At 36.8% G+C, this 22,615-nt stretch overlaps 2 protein-coding genes across 4 annotated transcripts in view; one reads left to right on the top strand and one right to left on the bottom strand.

The window, feature by feature from the left end:
- Positions 1-6,195, bottom strand: part of adrb3a (adrenoceptor beta 3a) — a 33,264-nt gene extending 27,069 nt beyond the window's left edge. The window contains exon 1 of the mRNA XM_082187760.1: positions 4,262-6,195. Coding sequence (XP_082043886.1) covers positions 4,262-5,580 — 1,319 coding nt within the window. The 5' untranslated portion in view covers positions 5,581-6,195. The remainder of the gene's footprint in view (positions 1-4,261) is intronic.
- Positions 6,196-7,936: 1,741 nt separating this feature from the next.
- The window catches only part of LOC309512288 (uncharacterized protein), an 85,706-nt gene continuing 71,027 nt past the window's right edge, over positions 7,937-22,615 (top strand). Inside the window, exons 1-3 of one of the 3 annotated variants that reach the window (XR_014210934.1) lie at positions 7,937-8,106; positions 12,720-13,218; positions 13,355-15,627. Coding sequence is in view for 1 of the 3 variants with exons in the window: in XM_082187809.1 (XP_082043935.1) it covers positions 7,941-8,106 (166 nt within the window). In the remaining 2 variants the exon portion in view is untranslated. Of the gene's footprint in view, positions 8,107-12,719; positions 15,628-22,615 lie in introns of those variants that run through there. The other 2 variants (XR_014210935.1, XM_082187809.1) reach the window with 2 other exon arrangements.

Here is a 22,615-nt window from a genome sequence, read left to right as displayed (position 1 = left end):
AGTCAGGCTCCAGGAAAATACGCACACAGGTGTCAGACAGCCGTACAGTAACAGCCCGATTTGCAAATGGTTTTTCAATCAGTGGAGTCATGATCAGATGGAACCGACATCCTAATTTGTAGAACGTCATGCGGCATGACGCAAATTTTTTAATTCAAGCGAATGGAAATTTCCAGGCTTGCTCATAATGAAAGAATATCCTGATTTAAAACTGTTCCATTTTCTGGTCATTTTTAAAGTAGAACATTGTATCCTATGGAGTAATGCAGAGAGAATGCTCTCCAGTGTAGATCATTTTTGCCCTGTCTAGTCTTCTAACTCGTTTGATTATTTTCCCAACAAAACTTTACTTTTGATGTGTCCGTCTAACTTGCACTTTGCATGGATAGGTGAATGCAATTTGTTTATTTTGGCCAAACAGCAGCAGAGAACAACTGGACGTGCTCCACTCAAAACAGTCTTTGACTTTAGTATGCAAATGTATTGGAGGAGTAAGGTCTGCGTTCACTACTATGTTTACTGAACTTTGATACTTGCAGATAATATGCCAAAATAGTGCACAAACCAACACTATGATGCAAAAACATTGAACACTGTCACAATCAAACAGAAGCTCCAGATAGCAACTAAAATAGTTGCAAGTGCAAAAATAATACAATAATATTTGAATATGTAGTCAACACTAGTGATAGTCGGGTACACTTTGTGCACATTTGTATTAGGTTTAGGTTTAAAGATCACCCAATAGCATGCATAACTATCTTTTCTGCACGGAATGATAAATATAGCGCAAGAAGATGACTGTATTAATCAGAACTTTTTAATAAGTCTGTCAAGATTCATGAAACAGCCTTCAATGAGTATTCAGTTAATCGTTCACAGCGGACTGTAACACTCAAACGCGAGTCATTTTTCAGTTATGTCTGATACTTTATAGTCATAAGATTGTCACTGAATCTTTTTAGAGAAATCAAAATACATATGATAAATTAACAATGGTATTTTAAAAGCATACATATATTATTGTTGTAAATATTACGTAATTTGTATTATTATTTAAATTATATTATTATAATAACAGCCCTCTTAATCAAGTAATCATGTAATGTGTTAGCTAAAAAGCCATTTGGCTGAAAAAATGTGTTTTTAAATGTTTTTCTCATTGTTTTTTTTTTTCTTCTTCTTAAAGTTTGTGAAATCCTGACAAAAGGACAAAAAAATGTATCGCTCATTTTCATGAAGAAATTGAGGTTTTCTGTTAAGTGTTTGCCTACTATCTTGCCTTCTCTTCGAGCATTGGCTGCGCCTGCTCTGTTTAGGTCATAAACAGCTTCTCCTCAAAGGCGGAAGTGTTGCATTTCAGTGATAAAGTTTATCAGCTCCTGGGGGTGTTAGCGAAGCAACAGAGGGGCCCTAAAACTTGTCAAAAAAACACTACAGAAACCACCTTGTTCTCACCCATACAAGTTAATTTGGAGGTAGAAACAATAAATCCATATTTAGCTTGTATAGCAGTAATATACAATTGACGCACGTTTGCTTGCAAAAAAAAAAAAAAAAAAGGTGTCCTTACAAAGTTCTTTCTCACGGAGGATTAATCAATTTACATACCCTTTTCTCAATGCGCTCACTGAAACACAAAGCAATCATTGTGGCTTCATTTGTGTGTTTCTGCCGGCAACACAAAATGTACCCATCAGCAGCACAGAGCAGCAAAATATTGACTTCCCGTTAAACAAAACACATTATCTTCCATCTGTCATTATTTGAATTACTGTATGTCCACAAGGGCAACTTTCATAATACACTGCTCTAAAAATACTCAAAATGCTCATTTTGTCTTATTACATTTTGCTAGACATAATTTTCTAGCTGCACCCGTATTAAATAAAACTCACTGAAGACCTGGTCACGGTGTACGGAAAATGAAGTACACAGTTTACGTGAAAGGGCTTCAGACATCACAGGGCTGATCAAATTTTACTCAATGTACTCGTAAGTTGGTGAGCTATACGCCGAATAATGTGATTTGTTTGTTGAAATGGGCTACCTGACACCAGTGAACTCACAGCTTCAAGCATTTGGAAATTGAAGTCGCTTAGAATTACTTTAAGTTGTTCCTTTCTCTCCGCCTGTGCCGTTTGGTCTCCACCACAATCTTTTTACTCACATGGAGTCTGTCGTGGTTTTAGCTGCTTGTCCTCAAGAGAAAAATGATCTGTACATTTTTGATATAAAATGATGCATGTGCGTATACAGATACAGTTTCATCAGTTAAGACTCTCACGCTATAATTTGAAACTATATGTAAAGAGTTAGCAGTAATGCTTAATGCTATAATGAAAAATGTGGGACTATTCAGTGGGACTGTATTGAACCAACCAACAATTTTTTTGATTATTTAGTTTTCTGATGAGAGAAAGATGACATTATGCTCTTTTTTATTATCTCCTCAACTCAAAATGCAAAACAACTAAGATTTCTCTGTCCTGTGGTGTCTGGTGTTCATGGCTGATGGTTTGAATGTGAGATGTGTGTGCGTGTGCATTGTTTCCACTTCATTGTGGCTAGGAAATATCTCCAGGGCTTGCCCACCCAGCCCCCTGTAACAGCTGCTGTAAACCCTGTTCTGTGATAGTCAAGTGTGTCTCCCCATTCTAGGAAAAGTAGTTCCTGAAAAGCCTCTATATACAAAGCAAAACCAATTCTGATATCCAATTCCTATTTTAGTGAATCAAAATTCCTATATATAATGTTGTATTATCTGTGACATCAGAGCACTGACTCTGTTTTATTTAAAATAAAATGTTTTTTTAAATGTTTTGTTTTTGTTGTTAGGAAATATTTAATGTAGTATAAGTATTTATTTCCTGTGTTGCAGAAGCTCTGTGTTTGTACAAATGAAAACCCACAAAAACATCTTAAAATTGGCCTCTTCCAGCGAGTCATTAAAGTAACTACCACATTTTCTGGATAAAACCCTACAATTATCGGATCACTATTTACATTGTAAATCCGACAGACTAGAAAATGTTCCAAATGCAAATGCGTTATGAAACAAAACTATATGTGTTTGTATATCCTTGTGGACACTGATATCTTTTTGGTCTGGATGAAGAAATTTAGATCTGTAATGAAATAAGAGATTGATATTAAAAAGTATGTCTCTCTTTGTATTGGGATGGGGTTTAAATTAACATTTGTATAAACTTTACGTGGTGTCTTTTTTTTTTCTTGCTTCTATTTTTTATTTCTAGGTAATGCACTTTTATTCTTGCTGCTATTTGTAAAGGTGACACTCAAAAGATACAAAAATTAGTAGTGTCGTGACTATTTTTGAGACAGAATTCATGATCATATTTTTTCAGTTTCTGTTTTTCATATTTGTACAAGTAAAGAGACTTTTTTTATATAAAGAAGTTACTTAATCATTATCAATAATTTAAAGTCCAACTAAAATAAACAAAAGGGCAAGTCTGCCTCTTTTTAGATGGTCAGTTCTATTGGGCATTTAAGAGAAAGAGCTAGATTTAGAGCATATGGTTTCTCTTTCATATCAGAGCTTGCGTCCTGTTCCATTCCTCATACCTTTCTGCTGACATGCGTTCTTTTAAAGATAATGCTCAAACAACAAATGTTCAAACCAGAGCAAAAATTCTTCCTTCATGCCAGTTTTGCTTAAGTGTTGTAGCTCCCGGTTTAACTGGCCCTCTTGTTTCTGTGTATTCCAGCTGTAAACGGAAGTAATTATTAGCTTAAACCTTGTATTTCTTCCCCTACACAAACTTCACCTGTTTTACATTCCACCGTAAGCAGTACCATAACAAGTCATTTAGTTTTGCATGAAATGTTGTACACATCCAATCGCTCTGTAACCCAAGACAACTTCAACATTGACGCACTTCTCACAGGGCTGTATCCCCCCTGAGAAAAGTCACCACAAGCACATTCGCAACTTTAGGTCACCTGATTACAGCAGGTTTAAAATTCACTGGACATGTGATATTGAGCAGTCTGACCCTACTGACATTGATTCAGGGAAATTGATTTCAGTCATTCCTCAATACAGACCTAATACTGACTTACGTAATCAAGAAGTACATACAGTTTTGCTCTTCTGAACTTCTTGGAAAATTGATCAGACACACTAAAATAAATCTCAGCAAGGTGAAGTATAAAGGAAAGTGTAAAACTCTTTATCTACAGTTAGTCTTCACAAATACATCTGAAAGCACAGAAGTAAGAAGAGACTGAGACTTACAACTCCGTCTCTGGTTCGGAGAAATCACTGAAGAACGTGCTACCGTTGGAGTGCGGTGGTCCCGGCGATGGCTCCTCGCTCCTGTAGCTGCTCTGGCTGCTCCCTTCCCCAGGCAGTGTCCCTTGGGATGTGGGGGGCTTCTCGAACGATCCAGGCATTCCTGGCTCTGCAGAACCAAGGAAGCAAGGGCATCGAGTCCGAAGCTCCTTGTAAAGGAAGTTGATTCTCAGCGAGGATATCCAGGGGCAGCCAAGAAGATTCTTGAAGGCTGCACGAAACTCTGGGCTTCGGCAGTAGATGATGGGATTGAGGCTGGAGTTGATGTAGCCTAACCAGTTTAAGTATCGAAAAGCAATTGGGTTCAGCAGTTCTCGATTAAAGACATTGAAGATGTTCGCCACGAAGAAAGGCAGCCAGCACATTGTGAAGATGCCCATGATGATGCCCAGCGTCTTGAGGGCCTTGTGCTCCTTCACTACGGTTAATCTCGATGGTCGCCTGCGGGAACTTTTCCGCCTTGCCGTCATCCCTCCGACGTTATTGCACGTCGAAGGCAAGTTGTTGTTGCCATGGATCACCGTCTGTACCTGATTTTCCATGCACTCGTTTTGGAACCTCAGACGGTTCTTGCCAATTAGCTGTACCTGTCTTGTGGCAATGAGAAAGACACGTGCATAGACAAAAATCATGATGAGTAGTGGGATGTAGAATGAAACCACTGATGACATTATAGCAAAGGTCATGTTTGTATTAAAATCACAATTTGTCACAATATTTGTGGAATTCCCGCTTTCTGTTGAATGTAATTGATCAACATGCATGTTGGTCATAATGGGGACGAAGGAGATAAGAGCTGAGACCATCCACACAACACAAACAATAATTCGAGCCCTGCACTTATTCAGGAGCACTTTATACCGCAATGGCCGCATGATCGCAATATACCGATCCACCGCAATGATGCAAAGGGTCTCTATACTGGCGGTGACACATAAAACATCAACCGATGTCCATAAATTGCACAAAATCTTACTAAGTTTCCAGTACCCTGTTACAGCAATCCTGGCAGCCAGTGGCACCACTAGCACCCCCATTATGAGGTCAGCACATGCCAACGACATGATGAAGATATTCGTTGTGTTCTGAAGCTGGGAGGTACGTGCTATGGCGATGATGACCAGAAGGTTACCCACGATGATAAACATGATGATGATGATCATCATGACCATGATGAACAGCTTAAATGATGTCCACTCCTGATAAGGTTCAAGTGTTGGCGTCGCAGTGGTTAGTTGAGTGCTGTTTGTCAGGAATTCCATGTTTCAGTATTCAGAGATCAAGGTATGCGATTTTTCAAACTGGATATCAGAAACAAGCAGCAGCAAAGAGACATAGCTAGGTGCTCAAAACTTCTATTCGGTCTTCAAAGAAGTGATTGAGATACCATGACGATGATGTATTTAATCTTGCATTTTATACCACCATATCTCCAAATGTTGAGCAACAGCATCAATTCCTTTTCATATATTCTTCAGTCATCCTGCACAAATTTTGCATATCCAGCTGTCCTGTGGCATTTAAAGCAAACATATGTGGCTGAACTGAAGATGTAGAAGGAAAGAAAAGTCCCCTTTATTCTGAGTTAAAACTGGTCCAAGAGAGATCTTTTAAACTTTTAAGAAAAGCTCTTGAAACCAGCAGAGAAAAGGCAGATAAGCTGCCGTCCTGTTGAAGTAGTCCGCTGAAGTGGAGTTTGAGCTGAAGTGGAGTTTGAGCTGAAGTGGAGGAGGTTCAGTCAGCGTGTTACCGCCGCGTGTGTGGAGCGAGCGAGTGGAGGTGCTTCTACTGCCAAAAGCTCAAAGGAGCTGTGACACGGCCGACAGTCAACAGTGGGAAAGCGCTCTCCCTCTCTGATAATGCGCTCTCTCTCTCTCTCTCTCTCTCTCTCTGCCTTTTAGCGTTCAGCATGCTGTAGTTGCAGTCACATTTCACCCAAGAGGGGTGGAGTTGTAAAGAGTGCCTCACTCCCAATATTCACACACACACCCTCTCGTTTTCTCTATCCAACAAGTACACAATCAGCAAACATAAAACACTTTTTATCTTGTCTGTCACACATCAGAAATGGACATCAGGTTTATGTACATGCAATAATATATGTCCAAAAATAAGGAAACACATATCATTTTAATGCAAAGTTAACTTGTTACAACGTTAACAACATTAAAATTGTAACTGCAACAACATTACAATTATAGCAGAATTACAAGATATACATTATAGCTAGATTATAAGATCTGTCAGTGATACTACCAAAAGGAGGTCTTTTTAAAAATGTTGAATGAATATAGTATATTTAATATTATATTTGGTAATGCTTTATTTTAAGGTGACATAGTTACATGTTACTATGTAGTAAATTATTCGTAATTACATGTAACTAACCCTAAACCAAACCCTAACCGTAACTCTATAGTAAGTACATGTAGTTATAGTAATAGTAATTAATATTACTCAGTACTTATTTGAGCAAGTACAATGTAACTACATCACCTTAAACTAAAGTGTAACCTTATATTATGATATTATTTAATATAATTATTAATTAAATTAAATTAACATTAAAGTAAAGTTATGATTGAACTGATTCACATGGCAGATCATTCCAATGCAGCTTACAGTGTGTTTAAAGTAAACATTTTATCAGTATGTGTTTTCTTTTGGGAATTGAACCTGATGTTGCAAGCGCAAACACTTAGTTTAATTCAATTAAGATTAAATTGATTTTTTTTTAAATCATATAAAATTCAGGATAAATGCTTACTATTAACTGTTTTTAACTGATGAGTTTGATACTGTTAATCCATTAACAGTTGCCAAGTGAAGATTAAAAAAAAAACAACAACATTGTTTGTGTTGGAGTAATAAAATGTAATAAATTACTTTATATTACAGAGACACATGTATCCAGTGTATTCAGGGTTGACAATGTCTTGGTCATGTCTTGTCTTGTCTTGGTCACCTTCTCACCCTGACAGTATAGTCACTGCAACCAGACAGGCCTGTTCAGACTGAGCAATATCTGTTCATACCAATCTTTACTGCCTTGTCCTGGTGTTCAAAGAAACTCAGAAATGTTGTCATATGTCAAGAATTCAGTCACAAGGCTAAGGCTCTGTCAATCATGCTGTGCTCCACTTAGTTGGAGTCAAACTGATGGGTGATAGTGCATGTCTACTTATTGGGGATTTCTTTCTTTTTAAGTCAGTGCCTGCCTTTAATTAGAGGTAATTTGAAATTTGCCACCCAATAAATTACATTACATTAAATACATTACAATTTATTGAATACATTATTATATTTTGTTATTAACTATGATAATTAAATTACCATTCCAGGCAAAACAAAAAAGTATAAAAAAATGGGGGGAGGGAGGGGGGGGGGGGGGAGGGGGTGTTGTCTCTCCATAATATGTTGGAATATGTTCATGAATTATGTTGCATTAGCTCATTTTAACTACCTATATATTTTTTTAAAAAGCACAAATACCTTCTTTTTTTTTAAGATGAGCTGCAAAGTGTTTCATGTTTTTAGTCATCCCACTGATATGACATCCAACCTGTTGTTGAGTATCTTCTATTATCACATTCTACTGTGTTCTTTTGCAGTGTTTGTCGATATGAACAGGATACCAGCTCCCTCAGGGCCGTTGTTCAGCACTAAAAATAATAGATGCTTATCTGGCCTGCGACTCACGCCAACCCGGCCGCAACCAGGAAGAACAATCAAGACAAATGCCTGGCATGCCATTCAGCTGCGAAAATCTGGACCAAGTATTCACCAAGGTCTATGTCATCAAGTACTTCCTTCCCTCTTCTGTCTCTTTCCTCCTCTCTCTCTTTTTGCCTGACATTATCTTATTTTATTCGCAAACACTCAATGCACAAGTGTGTTTTCTTAGTTGCAAACCACTGTGAAAAAGAAGTACAGTTCAGCCAAAAAAAAAAAAAAAGCTTATTATTGGAATAATATACTTTAAAGAACGTAAGTGCAAATTCAATGTAATGTTCAACCTAATTGCATGTTAATTGCAATTAAATGAAAAAGTATTATAGTTTAAATTGCAGTAAGTTGAACGTGTTTCACTCATCTTTGTATGTAATTTCATAATTGCTTCTATTGCCTTTGAATTATGGTTAAAGTGCACTGCAAGTAATGCATTTATTTAAAATTGATGTTGCAATTTAGTACACATATAACCAGGGTTTGAAATTAACTTTTTCACTCACAGGCCGATTTGGCTTCAACATTTTTAAGTCACCAGCCATTCAGAACTTCTACTAGCCAAAAATAAATAAATAAATAAATAAATAAACCAGATTAACTACGCCACACACACACACACACACACACACACACACACACACACACACACACACACACACACACACACACACACACACACACACACACACACACACACACACACACACACACACACACACACACACACACACACATATATATATATATATATATATATATATATTTTAAATCTTTTTATATAAAATTTTATTTTCATACATTAATTTCTTATTCAAAGAAAATCCTGTCATCCAACCATCTCCTCCCTTCCTTTTTCACCCTCATCCTTTTCCTAAAAATGTTATTTTAGGTGGACAGATCAATACAGTACAAAGAACATCAAACGTCACGTGGAACAAAACAAATCTGTGGTCTCAGGATAAACCAGGGTCTGCTAAAATTGTAGGATGTTGGCAAATAACAATGTCTTTTCGGTTAACCAAACGCTCAAATGTCCTCAGACAGACAGAGCTCTCATCTTCAGCTGTATCAGTAAGGTAGTGTTGTTTTTCAGCTCAGTCTTTGCGTGTGAACTCTGGTCTGCGGGAAGTATCGCCACATTATTATGTGTTTTTTAATATTCACTATTGCTTCAATGCAAATGAACTAGTGCGCCGTTATTTGTTGCGTAGTGACGTGTGTTCAAGTAAGCCAGATATGCGCAGATTCTGCGCAATACGCTGTATTTAATATAATGATGACTCACGAGTTGAGTATTTGCGCTAAATCTGCGCAGATTTGGTTTACACGAACTTCCCCAGCAAAGTAACACGCCAAATTGGTTAATGATTTGACAGCGTTAGCCACCACAGTTGATTTTAACCCTCATTTGGCGAGTTGGCGGGTGTTAATTTCAAACCCTGCATATAACATATATTAACTTTAAATGTAATATTTAAGAACACAACAGATAAATGTGTATCGGACAAGAATATATCCTCTCAGACTGTTTTAACTTAATGATATTATTATTGTCAACAAATTAGAAGATTCTATTTTCGAGTGGAGTCCAATACTGAAAACAAGGTTCACAATTAGTTCCGGTCACATGGACAAACTGTATTTCCTCTGCTTCCCCACAGAGTTGGCAGCATTATTCTTTCTTCAGTTAAGTGAGGCTTTATTGGCTTTGTTGTTCTCTTGGGACCTTTAAGAAATGAAGTAGGCTACTTGACAAAATTGACAATCTGACATTCAGTAAGAGTTTTTATTGACATGTAGAAATTTAAAAATATCAAAGTGATCTAATGCAGCTAAAGGTCTACACTAGACTAGACTAAACTGAGATGACCTGAAGTGTATTATATCTCCATCTGAGCATCTGAAAGTATGTCGGTGCTCATTACCTTCAGAGAAATTCTTCTGTAAACCCTGATGTGACTTTATTGCTTTATTAGATTTCAAAATGATCACTTAGCCACAAGCTTCATGCCATTCTAAATGAATTTGGGCTGAGGCTATATAAACAGGTAAACATTCAGCTATCCTCAAAAGATCTAGCGCTTTATAGTTATTTTAGACTTCTACTGAAGCCTTTTTGCTTATTGCTCAGAGATATATTGTTCAGACCTGCAGTCATAAGATTCAACATTTTTCTTAATTAAATTCTGTCTGTTTGTATCAGTGTTATTTTAGTATCCCTGACATAGGCTACTATTTTTTTGTATATATATATATATATATATATTGAATTAGATATTAGATTTTAGTCAAGTTTTAGTCATTTTGTCGTGTTTTTGTCATTTCATTGTTATTATTATTTTAATGTCAATATAATGTTTAACTAAATGTACACAATGTAAGTTGTTTTGTTCAAAATTAACAAAATTTAGACCGGTCAGGATGGTTTTCACAGGAAATTCACCCGTGCATGTCTTGTCATATCCGTAAAAAGAGACAGTTTTGTTACATAGTGTATGTATTTATTTATTATTATTATTTCGTTCTTCAACTTAAGCGACACAAAAATGACAACTACTGTATCACCATGGCAACTAGCTGGCTTTTATTTTATACCAGTTAATGTTTATTTTATTTCAAGAAATGAAAGTATTTTTATTGTTAGTTTTATTATTTTGTATTTAGTATAATTAGTTTTAGTTAATGATAATGATTTATTATGATGAAATTAAGTGATTGCACTGACATGTTTTTTTCTCAAAAAAGATTTTACCCCAACGCAAATTTTTGTTGAAATGTGCACTGACAAAAATCCCCTTGTAAAAATGACTAGAATGGATATATTTTTTGCCGTTCAAAATCATGTGGACATGAGTTATGCACAAAATTACAATAAGAACAATTCAATTAACAATGTTGGCCTCTAAATAAAGTATTTTTGGTAAGAAATCATCTACTATTATGTGTGCATGCTCAAATCACACCTAGTTGAACTTTATGTTAACACACCAAAATCCTTTTTATCTACCAACTTCAGTATTTGGCGTGGTCATTCTATGGCTTTTCAGCTGCTTTTTCAGAATAAAAAAAAAATAAAAAAAAAACGAGTCAGAGTTTGTAGAATTCGTTATGTATCTCTGTTCTCACACAATATTAACTACGTGGCAACGGGTATGTGGTTGTGAGTGTCCATTGCTGTCTCTGAGTGCAGTAGCAAAAGGGGTGATAAATGTGCTGTGGAAGTGGAGTGACTCATTAGCGAGAGGCTCATCTGAACTTGTTAAGGGCTTAATTGGATTAAGCAATAAAAGCTCATTTACAGTCTCTTATTTTGATTGATTACAATGCATAGGTGCACCCCCCTCCTCTGTCTCTCTCTCTCTCTCACACTCTACTTTTTCTCTCTGGGTCGTAATTGAGATTTCAAATTTTATGGAGTGGTTATACTCAAGCTGTGAGTATAACTCCACTTGTAGACATACACTCGCAAACTTCTCCATTGTTTTGAACTGCATTCAACTTTGTCAAGTGGGCGAGGGAAGTTTATTTGGACAGACCCTCAACCCCTTGATAGAGGGAGTGAGTATGCTCAATATACTTCAGGCAGATCCATAGACCACAATGCAACAGAATTGTAATGTCACAGCAGATTGCGCTTAATTTACCCCCCACCCCATGCAACTCTAGTGTATGATATTGGGGTTATTTTGACATTTAACCTTGACTTAACTTGTAGCTACCTTAAGATGACTGTTTTTTTACACAATTATAGTTTATTGTATTGTTATCATTTTCATTTGTGTATGTTTTAATATTTTTTCCAACATCCCAAGCATGCATTCAGGCCTATAGAATGGTGCATTAAAAAAATGTATAAGGAAACAACTGTAAATAATAAATCAGCTCAATTGAGGAGTCCAGTGATCAAAGGCTTAGGGCGCTCAATTTAAACTAATTGCAAGGGTTCCACCAGTATTGGGCCCTCATGCATCAAAAGCAACAATGTATATCCGAGTGAACAAGATGGAGGGAAATTAGCTAGGGAAGGGCATACAAAAATGACTTAAATATAGCCTCAGCTTGAAGGACACTGCAAAGGTCATAGGGAATATAAGTGACAAGTTTGTATACCTAAAGTAAACATTTTTTAAAAGGTAAACAAAGGTCTGGAATTTTTATTTAGCTTAAAGACACCATACTCATCATTATTTTTAGGGAGTACTGCAGTGTTTATATAAATTATTTATCCATTCTTTATTTCTGGCTGATTTAAGAAGACCATTAATTTTTTTGAAGGAAATAACAGAAATGGGAATGTAGGGATACTTTATTGAGGTTTTTTAAAGTAATAACAAATTAGGTCTTTAAGTCTCTGTATTTCCCATTCATTCAGCATCACGCTCTTCTTTGGATTTATACTTCACAGCCCCGTGACAGAATACCGAACCACAAGAGAGAATAAAAAATAAAATAAAAATGTATATACTTACTAATATACTTGCAGTTCGCCTCCTTCTGCTCAAGCAGGGAGATTGTTCCCTCAAGGACCACATAAGGGATTTCTTAGATTTGGCGTGCCTTACCCATTATTCCGACCACTCACTCTGTTCTACAACACCAACCACAGGTCCTCGAGATAGCTTTACTGCATATGTGGAGTGGGTACTGACGCAGTGTGGTTCTCCATTCACAGTCTGCCCCGCAGAGGAGGACATCACCAGCCCCAATTCCACCATGGGTCCGGAGCCCAGCCAGCCTTCATTCATGCCCACAACAGACCATATTCAAAAGCCCACCGAAGACTCAGAGCCACGAAGGTGCTTGGATGCGCCTTGGGCCTCCCGTCCATCAGCTTTGCCTTGGTTTGAGGATCCCTTAGCTCCACCTCAATCCTCCGAGCCCTGGATTCCACCTCGGCCCTCCAAATCATCGGCTCTCCCTTGGGTCCACACTCCCTCACGTGGTCTGTCATTCCTCAGTTGTCCTAATTGTCCTCAGTCCCACTGGCTCTGCCTGGTCTGCAAAGCCCAAGTCTGCCTTGACCCTCAGGCCTTCTGTGTCACCCTGGGTCTTCATCTCCTCGGATCTGCGTGGGTCTGTACCTGTTGGTCGGGTTCCTGGCTAGCGGCGACAGAAGCTGACTGTGTTGTCGCCTCTCGTTGGCTGTGTCTCGGCCAAAAAGGTGCCTGTGTGTTAGTAAATATCTGCCCATATCAGAATCAAGGGAGGGAAACCAAAACTAGGACTGCAGATATACAAACCTTAAACAAAGCAGCACTTACTTACCATTTTGAATATTAATCACGCTGATCAAGTTCTTCATTCCAGATAATTAGAGTTCTCTCTCTCACCGACGGCCCAACATCAACATGCTGAATCAGCCCAAAAACCCCAGATGGCATCCGACTCAAACCAATGGTGTGGAACACACTGAAAAACTAAGCCGACCGATGCTCAAAACATTGCTTGACAGCCGACCATCGGCTTGGTGTGTCCCAGCCTTTAATTGTCAATCTGCACAACTGACGGAGTTTGATGTTGCTGTATTCCGAATTACAAAATTTGTCTAGGGAAGGGAATTTATACAAATGTTATCAGATATTGTTCTGTGTGCAGGAAGCAGCAAACACTGCAGTATATGTCAAATGGAAAGCTTCTGTCAGCACTCTTTGCTCCCTTTTTGGAGGACGATGGATACTCCCTTTGAAGGAAACAGTGAAGTGAAAAGTCCTGATAAGGTGCAGGGCAGTATTTCTCGAACGGGAGAGTTTGAAGGGATATCCTCTATGCCTGCATATAAGGGGCATTTTGCAGTTTTCACCATATGTAGAAACAGCACATATTTGTAATTGTGTTCTCATGCATCTGAGTGTTTTCTTGTTCTGTGTGTGCATGTTTTAGGGTTGTCAATGGGAACCGCAGCAGTAAGTGTCAGAGCTGACAGACTTGGCAGGTGGTCATTAGTCTGTGCGTGAGAACATGCCATAGCTGGCTGTGGTAGTAGTCCAGAGGGCTGGGGTGAAGACTGGCACAGCTTCAGGTGTTGACGGCCAGTGGCCCTTTAAAGAGTTCACCTCTCTGCTTTCATGCCCAAACAAACTTAGAAGCGGTATGCTTGGCTTGCCAACTAACAGTCAATAGCTACTGTTAATGACAGAGGATATTGCCGAAATGACACTTTAACTTAGTCTTTGTACGTTGATCAAATGAGCCTTTGATCAAATTGGCTATTTTTTTTTTATTTAGTTTTTATACTAGTCTAATGTATACTGATTGGGGGATTAGGGTACTGATTGACAACTTGTTCTTGATTGGATAACACTGCCCAAAATAGTCTAGCCATAAGTTACCTTACTGGGTTGTTTTATGGTTTCTGAGCCAATGACTTATATAAGGACAGAAACCATTGGAAACTAGAATATGTTTGGTACAATCACCTTATAATCTCTTGGAAAAAGAAGTCAGATTTCTTCACATTTATTGGTCATGGCAATTTAATGGTCATGGAATGTAGCAGTTTTATTGGTGCAATATTTGTCCTGTTTCTTTATATATTTATAGAAGTTGGATGCAGTAGTGAAATTCCTACCTTTCAAATTTATCATGCGTTGAATGATCGTAATCTACATTCAAGTTTTTGTCATCAGAAACTACACTACATAATCAAAAGTATGTTTTTTTGCCATTAACTTGCCATTTTAGTTACACCCTTTACTAACAAACGTTCAGGAATGGGGCACACCAGAGTTCATAAAGTAATTATTTACTAAGGGGAGAAATTTACTGATCCGCACAAAGCCTAGACCTGAACCTGTATTGAACACTTTTGGTATGAATTTGAACACTGGGCCATCATTCAACATCAGTGACTGATCTCACTGATGCTCTTGTATCTTTATGCGATCAAATCCCAACAAGTCACATACCAACATCTGGTGTTAGTTGAAGTATTTAAGGTATAGTTCACCCCAAAATTCTGAAACTGATGGGCTTTATGTATGTGTTTATCAATGTCAATATGTAAATAAAAGCCTAAATTAAATCAGTTCATCATATAAAGCAATGTCTTTTAGGAGGATTTGGATTGAAAAGCTCAGATGATATGAATTTGTTTTCTTTTATGAACTTTTTAAAGCGTGAACATAATGGATGTTAAAAATATCTTCATTTGTGTTTCAAAGGTGAATGAAAGTCTTATGGCTTTGGGAGGTAAATGAGGGTAAACGGTGACAACATTTTCAGTTTGGTGTGAACTACCCTCTATTCTGTCAACACTTTCATTGTTTTAAAAATTATGTTCAACAAGTAAATTTGAGGTTTCTAAGTGGTGTCCAGGTGTCCACCTGTTTGTGGTAATGTAGGAACCTCAAGAGGTGTGTTGGGTCATGACACTCCCATGAAAGCCCTTTTTTATTGTAATTCAACACTTAAACACCAGCAAAAAGGACCTTGATTATTAGTCGAGAAGCTTGAGCCCTTGAGAACCGCCCTTCCAGAAAATTCACATCATCCCAGTAATGACTCAGGAAAAGCTCTTTATCACTGCGGGCAAACTCAAAGCTATAATCTCCTCAGTATCCACATAGTCTCGATGCCTCATAAATTTGTTTTGCTCCGTTTCCTTGACCCTTCCCACATCTGTCCGCCTCCAGTCTCCAGCATTGCCTTAGAAGAGCCTAGCCGGATTGTAAGAAGTTTACAAGACTACAAATCTTTCAAAGAGTGGAAATGCCGTTTACAAAGAGCAGGCCTCCTTGATTTAGCTAGATTCTATCAAGCTCGGCCGTATGTTATGAGCACAGTCAGAATGCCTTAGCTTGCCTGTTTATCATACACCCGCCACCAATTTGTTTCGGGATTGTTTCATTAATTGCCATGGAAACATCTGCGTACGTTGGGATCAAATTAGAGACGGTCCTCTTTGCGGAAAAGCGACATGATCCCGTTCCTTGAGGGGGAAAGCAAAGTGAGAAAAGTGGAATTAAGGATGAAAGGAAAGTTCAAATCCAATTTAGAGAGTGAGATTGCTTAACTTGAATATGTGTCATGTGGTATTGGTCAAGAGAGGACAGCTGAGAAAAAATAAAAAAGTACTGTCGAGTAGAAACTGCAAATGGGGTGAGATGAAGGGACAGACTGAAAACCAAGATGAGAGAAGGGCATCTTTGAGCAAATTGCAACTAACTCAGGCTTCTCAGATTGGCCTCTTGCATGACTGGAATTTAGCCTCTCTGGGAATATAGCAGGAAAATCCCCACACTGTGATCATATATGGCAAATGTAATGAAAACGGTGTCATATTTGACTAAAATATGTCAGTCAGGTGATTGCTCACACAACCAATGAGCCGCATATTGCAAAGCAAACAGAAAAGAAAATATCATATAATCTGGAGAATTACGTCTCAGGTCTGAATCAAAAGAAACTTGGCAGCAAGTGATTTTGAAGGGTTTGTTTGCATAAAATCTTTCCTAATATTTCCATGTGTTGCTCTTCTCAAAATCAATTGGATATAGTACCAAGAAAAATAATGTATATTAATCCATGTCAAACATTAAAATGCTTTTCTCAAACAGCTGAAGTTATTAAAAACAATGTTTCCATATGTCCAAAAGAATGTCGGCTTGAAACGTTGCATGCCCTTTTAATATTTCTCTCTTTTTGGACTTTCAAGGCTGCATGTCGTGACTAGCCTGTTTGTGTGTAATTTAGTATTGCCCTGTCTCGGTTTGTTTGAGTGGCGTTTTCTTAACACAGGAAATTCTCCATTAGCATGGGAGGCTAATCAAGAGCGCTGAAGGAAATAGGAAACGTTCAGAGCAAAACAGTGCGTCCCTCCCACTCAGCAAAGGCTATTCCAGTATATTTTTTTCCAGTATATATCCAATATTTTTTTTATAATGTACTATTTAACTATACTATTTAACTTATCTAAAGCTGATCATTCATAAATAAAATAATATAAATTTTAGTGTGTGCTAATTAACTTATTATTTTTATTTATTTATTATTGTAACATTTTACTTGTTTAAACATGCACTACCAGTCAAATGTTTCGACACTCTTGCATACATTTGATATTTTTATTTATTGCATTATTTATTTACTCACTCACTTATTTCGATAGACTTTAGACATTCTACTGACTGTAAGTAACTTTGCAAGTACATATCAACTTCTATGTCTTCTACCCTAAACCTAACCTAAACCTAAACCTATGTCTTCTACCCTACCCTAAACCTAACCTAACTGTCTACTAATACTAATGTGAGTTTGTTGACATGTAGTTGTAAATTAACAAGAGTTAAAGGTGCAGTATGTGAGATTGACAGCTAGCGGTTAAAATGGGTACTGCAGTCCAAATTCGAAAAATTGGAGAGAGTTGTTTCCCCCACCCCCTCCTGCTCTGGGGTGTGTTTCCCGAACAACGACGTAACTCGCTGCTTAACTACCATAGTACGATGCATCGTTGAAGAAATCAACTAGCTAGTCACACTGTTTCCTGAAACCGTATTGTCGCAAAGTGGTAGTTCAACCATGTTGGTTTATGACGTCACGCACGTGGTGGAGTAATAACTACTTTTAATGAATCTGTTTGAGATCAAATTAACGCTAGATGTTTTGCTATAAATTAGAGACATGGCATCTGAAGACTATTTCTAATTTTTCTCAGTTATTTCGCTTTATTTCCAGATTCAATCATAGGCTCGTTCTTACTGAGTAGAGCCCGTTCGCACATGAACAAAAACGGTGCTTTAAATCTCTTGACAAACTAAAAGACGTAAATTACATTTATATGTATTCTAAATAAAAGGCACAGGTTGTTCTGAATGTCAGCTTGCTTATTTTTCTCAAGACAAGGATTTATTAAGTCCACATGTCATGCAAACTAGAAACTATGCTTCTAACCACAGGTCGAGAGCTGTCGTTCCAAACACACAAGTTTGCGATGCTGTTGGCGAATGTTTGTTAGAACTATGGTTTCGGGAAACACCGACTCGTTGAACTACACTGATAACGACGGAACTTGCGAACATAGATAGCTAACGATGCTTTTGGGAAACGCACCCCAGATTAGACGCTCACGTGGGTTGCCAAATTGAGGACACGCAACAGGAACGAGCTCAATTGACAATTGAATGCGAGGAGACTTACGTAAGTTGATTTATTGATTTATGATGAGTTTTAATATGCTCTAGATGGGTGCGGAGGCTTTTTAGGTCAAGTAGAATCTGCGATCTCTGTCCCAGTTTGTTCGCTGGCTTCCATGGCTGCAATATGCTGTGTTTTCTGCCAGCTGGCAACCTGTGGTGGCAAAATACTATTGGGTAAATTGGCAATGTGCGGTATCCCACAGACCAAAACAAAAACAGACACTCTGACACGGAACACACATTTCAAAGTAAAATAACTGGCTGTAGCATTGATTTTCAGAGAAACGAGTATGTGAACTAAATGTATGTTTCCTAAATATCCGCAAACATATTATGGTATTTTTATGCTTCAGGACAGTCAAAAACGTACATACAGCACCTTTAAGGGGCAGCCTCACTACACTTTTCGTTCCGTTGATTTCCATTCATACACATACAAATACTGAAGACAGGAAACACAAGCTCATGTGAAGAAGTTTTGCATTTCTCTATGTTCCAAAGTTCAAGTTTGGGGAACTCTGACCTGCGAATTCGTATCACTTTTAAAAAAGATGCCTATGACGAGTGAGATATCATATCACAACCGTTCCATGACCGTTCGTGTGTTAAAAGTCTAGTGTGACAGTGGCATTAGTTGACGTAGTTGCAAAGTTACAGTACCTGTCAAAAGTTTGGAAAAATTTAAAATGTTTGAAATAAGTCTCTAATGCCTATCAAGGCTGCATTTATTTTGTCAAACAGTAATATTTGAGGTAAAAACAGTAATATTTTGAAATATCTTTTTTTTTTTAATTCTTGATTTCTATTTTAATAAATGTTTTGTGGTGACAAAGACACCAGATGACAGAAATCACCAAAAATGTTAACTGTTTTCAACATTGATGATAATAATAATAAGAAATGTTACCTGAGCACCAAAGCAGCATATTAGAATGAAATCTGAAGGATCATGTGACACTGAAGACTGGAGTAATGGCTGCTTAAAACAAAAAGGAGTACATCACAGGAGTAAATTGCTTTTTAAAATATATTTAAATAGAAATATAATTTGCATTATTATTTGTTTTACTGTATTTTTTTATGAAATAAATGCAGCCTTGGTGAGCATAAGAGGCTTCTTTCAAAAACATTAAACATATTAATGTTTCTAATCTTTTAATAGGTACTGTACTTATACCTGTTGCTAGTAGAATGTCTGGGTGATCGAAATAAAGTGTAACCTAATAATAATAATATTAATACAGTAAAAATAGTAATATTGTGAAATATTATTACAATTTAAATGAATGTTGTTTTTTATTATTATTCTTTTTTGTAATTTATTCCTGTGATGGCAAAGCAAATTTGTCAGCAGCCGATACAATTACAAGTGTCACATGATCCTTCAGAAATCATTCTAATTCTATTTTGGTGCTCAATAAACATTTCATATTATCAGAGTTGAAAACAGTTGCTGCTTTTTAGTATTTTTATTTTATTTTATTTTTGGGGGGTTTTACGTTTAGTTAGTGTTCATTTCATGTTCAAGGACTTTTTCTTTGAATCTTTGATGAATAGAAATGTCAAAATAACAGCATTTATTTGAAATAATTTGTAACACTCTAAATGTCTTCACCATCACTTTTGATGAATAAAAAAAAAAAAAAATGAATAAAAATAAAAATATGAATTTCTTTCAAAAAAAAAAAAAAAAAAACCTTACTGACCTTAAACTTTTGAATTAGTTTTGAATTATTATGATTATTATTATTGTTGTTGTTGTTTTTAATCAATGAAAAGTACATAAAGAAAGCATTCATGTGAAAAACTACACCCATGGGCTGAAATGTGGGCATAAATACCTCGGTCATAAGGACACCAGAATAAAGTTAAAAGAGCACAGGCAAGTACGTGCTCCACGGGAAATTAAGAGACAGTTTGTTTCAGCCTTGTTTTGTCATGACAGATCCAACCAATGTAGCTTGGCAAGAGACAACTCAATGTGTCAAAGTTCAGGAGTGTACCTCTCCCCTCATTGCATAATGGAGCTTTGGGAATGATGGCCAAACAATCTATAAGCTCTCAAGCAAATCTATCCAGTAATTGCTCAGAGACGTGCTAGAGTCAAAATCCACATGATTTGTGAAGCTCAGTTGGTCAATCTGTCTGTGCGTTTCAACACAGCAGGGAAAAATGCAATTTCAACACCAGAGTCAAATGAGTTTTTGTGTTTCACTCCTCAGAAAAGACCAGAATTTTAACAGTGTAAACCATTATGTCATGCTATACAGTAACATTCCCCTCTAAAAACAAGGAAACAAAATGCCAAACCTGTCCGGTCTCTATTGTACACTTACATTCAGATTTGTAAGAAACCCCTTTATATTATGTAATTGTTCACTAAAGAGACTACATTTTTCCTCATCTTTTGAAAGTGCATGAAATTGGTGAAAACTTTTTTTTGTTTACATTTAATTTTTTTTTTTTTTTTTTTTTTGAGATATGTTCTTGTGGTGAGTGCATGTGTACATACAACATGACGTGAGGCTAGCTAGAATGCAATACCTTAAGATACCTGGAGAAAGCTCTCGGTTAGCATTGCCATCCATCTCAGCTGGCACTAGTCTTCAAAGTCATTAATATCACTAATATCACTTGTTTTGACATCAAAGACAGGGAAAAGTCAATTTCACACCTAAAGAGCCTCCAAAAAAATCAGAAACTGGTCAAATATCTGTCAAATAACTATAAAATATCATCAGTAGAGAAAGACATGTTTGCTTCCAGATCTACTAGCCAGACCTTGACCCCTTTGTCACTTGGATGACACTTTTGCGAGCAACCAGAGTTCAAACCTGGTTCTTGTAATTTCCTGATCCCATTCCCTTTCTCTCCTCTCATGTTTCACTGTCTTCTCAATAAAACTGTCAAAAACACAGAAGGTGGCAAAGTGTACGACAATAACAGACTTATTTTTCTACATGCATTGTTCTTAAAAACAAGATACATTTTTTAGAATATATCTTGAATTATTTTTAGTATTTTCGTAAGGATACAGCATACAGTTATATTTGTACAGTTTTCTCATTGTTATTCGTGTCGTGTTAGAAGTCCTTTAGTTATTTTCATACTTTAGCAATTGTCTCCTGAGCTAAAATATGTAAGATTATAATATTTTAAAGGCAGAGCTCTGTTTCTTAACTCCCATTTATGTCACCATTTAGAAAGTCAGTAACCTAAAAATAATAAAAAAGAGAAAAAAGGGTGGAATCATCCTGTGAAGTCCCACCAGTGTTTCTTCGTGTCTGTAGAAGAAAGGATGAGATCATAAAGCAAATGTTTAACACACACTGTGCAGGTTGGAGCAGTGCAACTATCAGTATGTGGGGGAAATCGCTGTCATTACTCAAAGAGTGGAAACAAATGCTAGTTTTTGCTCTTTGCCTTTTCCTTTTTCCCCATAATCACACTGATGAGCTTGTGTTGTTGTGAAAACCTAATGTGAGAACGTGAGAGACAAAATTTCAATTGCATTGATAAATTCTTAAGTGGCTTCATATGGTTTCTCTCTGTATGTTAAAAGCCCTTGAGTAGCAATAAGTTTCCCCCGCACCTGAATCTTGCCAAGACGAAACGCTTATAGAAATGAGGTCCTTTTGCATATGTTCACTCCATAAGTGCTACTTGGTTCTGTGTGTTTCATGTTTGCTTTAGCTATGAGTAGTTGCAACTTGCAAATGGGTTTAAAATCTGTCTTTATATGAAATACAGCAAAAAAAAGTGCCATAGTTTATGTACTTAAATCCTCATAGTCATAGTTTATATGAAACGGCCCTTCATTACAGAACACAGAAGTGACTGTTGGTTAAAAGGTACTGTGGAATGAGGAGCTATGCACTCAATGAACTGAAGCGAAAAAAGAAAAGAAAAACTGTTCCATATGTTAGCCGATACTAAAGCATAAAACAAAGTTTAAAGGGTTAGTTCACCCCCCCACATTTTTTTTTAAATTAAGTCATCAATTATTCAGCCTTGTTGTTCAAAACCCATAAGACAATTAAAGTAATCCATGTGACTCCAGTTTAACCAGTTTAACTTTAACCTCAGTTTTATAAAGGGACATGAGTGGAGATTAATATTTTGTAAATAAAAAAAAACTTGCGTCGCTTCATAAAATTGAGGTTAAACCAATGGAGGGACAGAAAGCTCTCAGATTTCATCAAAAAACATCTTCATTTGTGTTCCGGAGGTGAACGAATGTGATGATGCATTCTAGGCATTCTGTGAGGGAAATCAGATTTTTAATGTTTTCGGAATACAATTTTAGCATGTTCTGTATACACACAACAAATTAAATATTTTGACTATATATATATATATATATATATATATATATATATATATATATATCTTTTTTTTTTTGCATAATTTAACATTACAGCTTGACTGGAAATAG

This window comes from Leuciscus leuciscus, assembly GCF_965113295.1.
Source record: "Leuciscus leuciscus genome assembly, chromosome: 13".
Lineage (NCBI taxonomy): Eukaryota > Metazoa > Chordata > Actinopteri > Cypriniformes > Leuciscidae > Leuciscus > Leuciscus leuciscus.
This window is presented reverse-complemented; position numbering and strand designations above follow the sequence as displayed.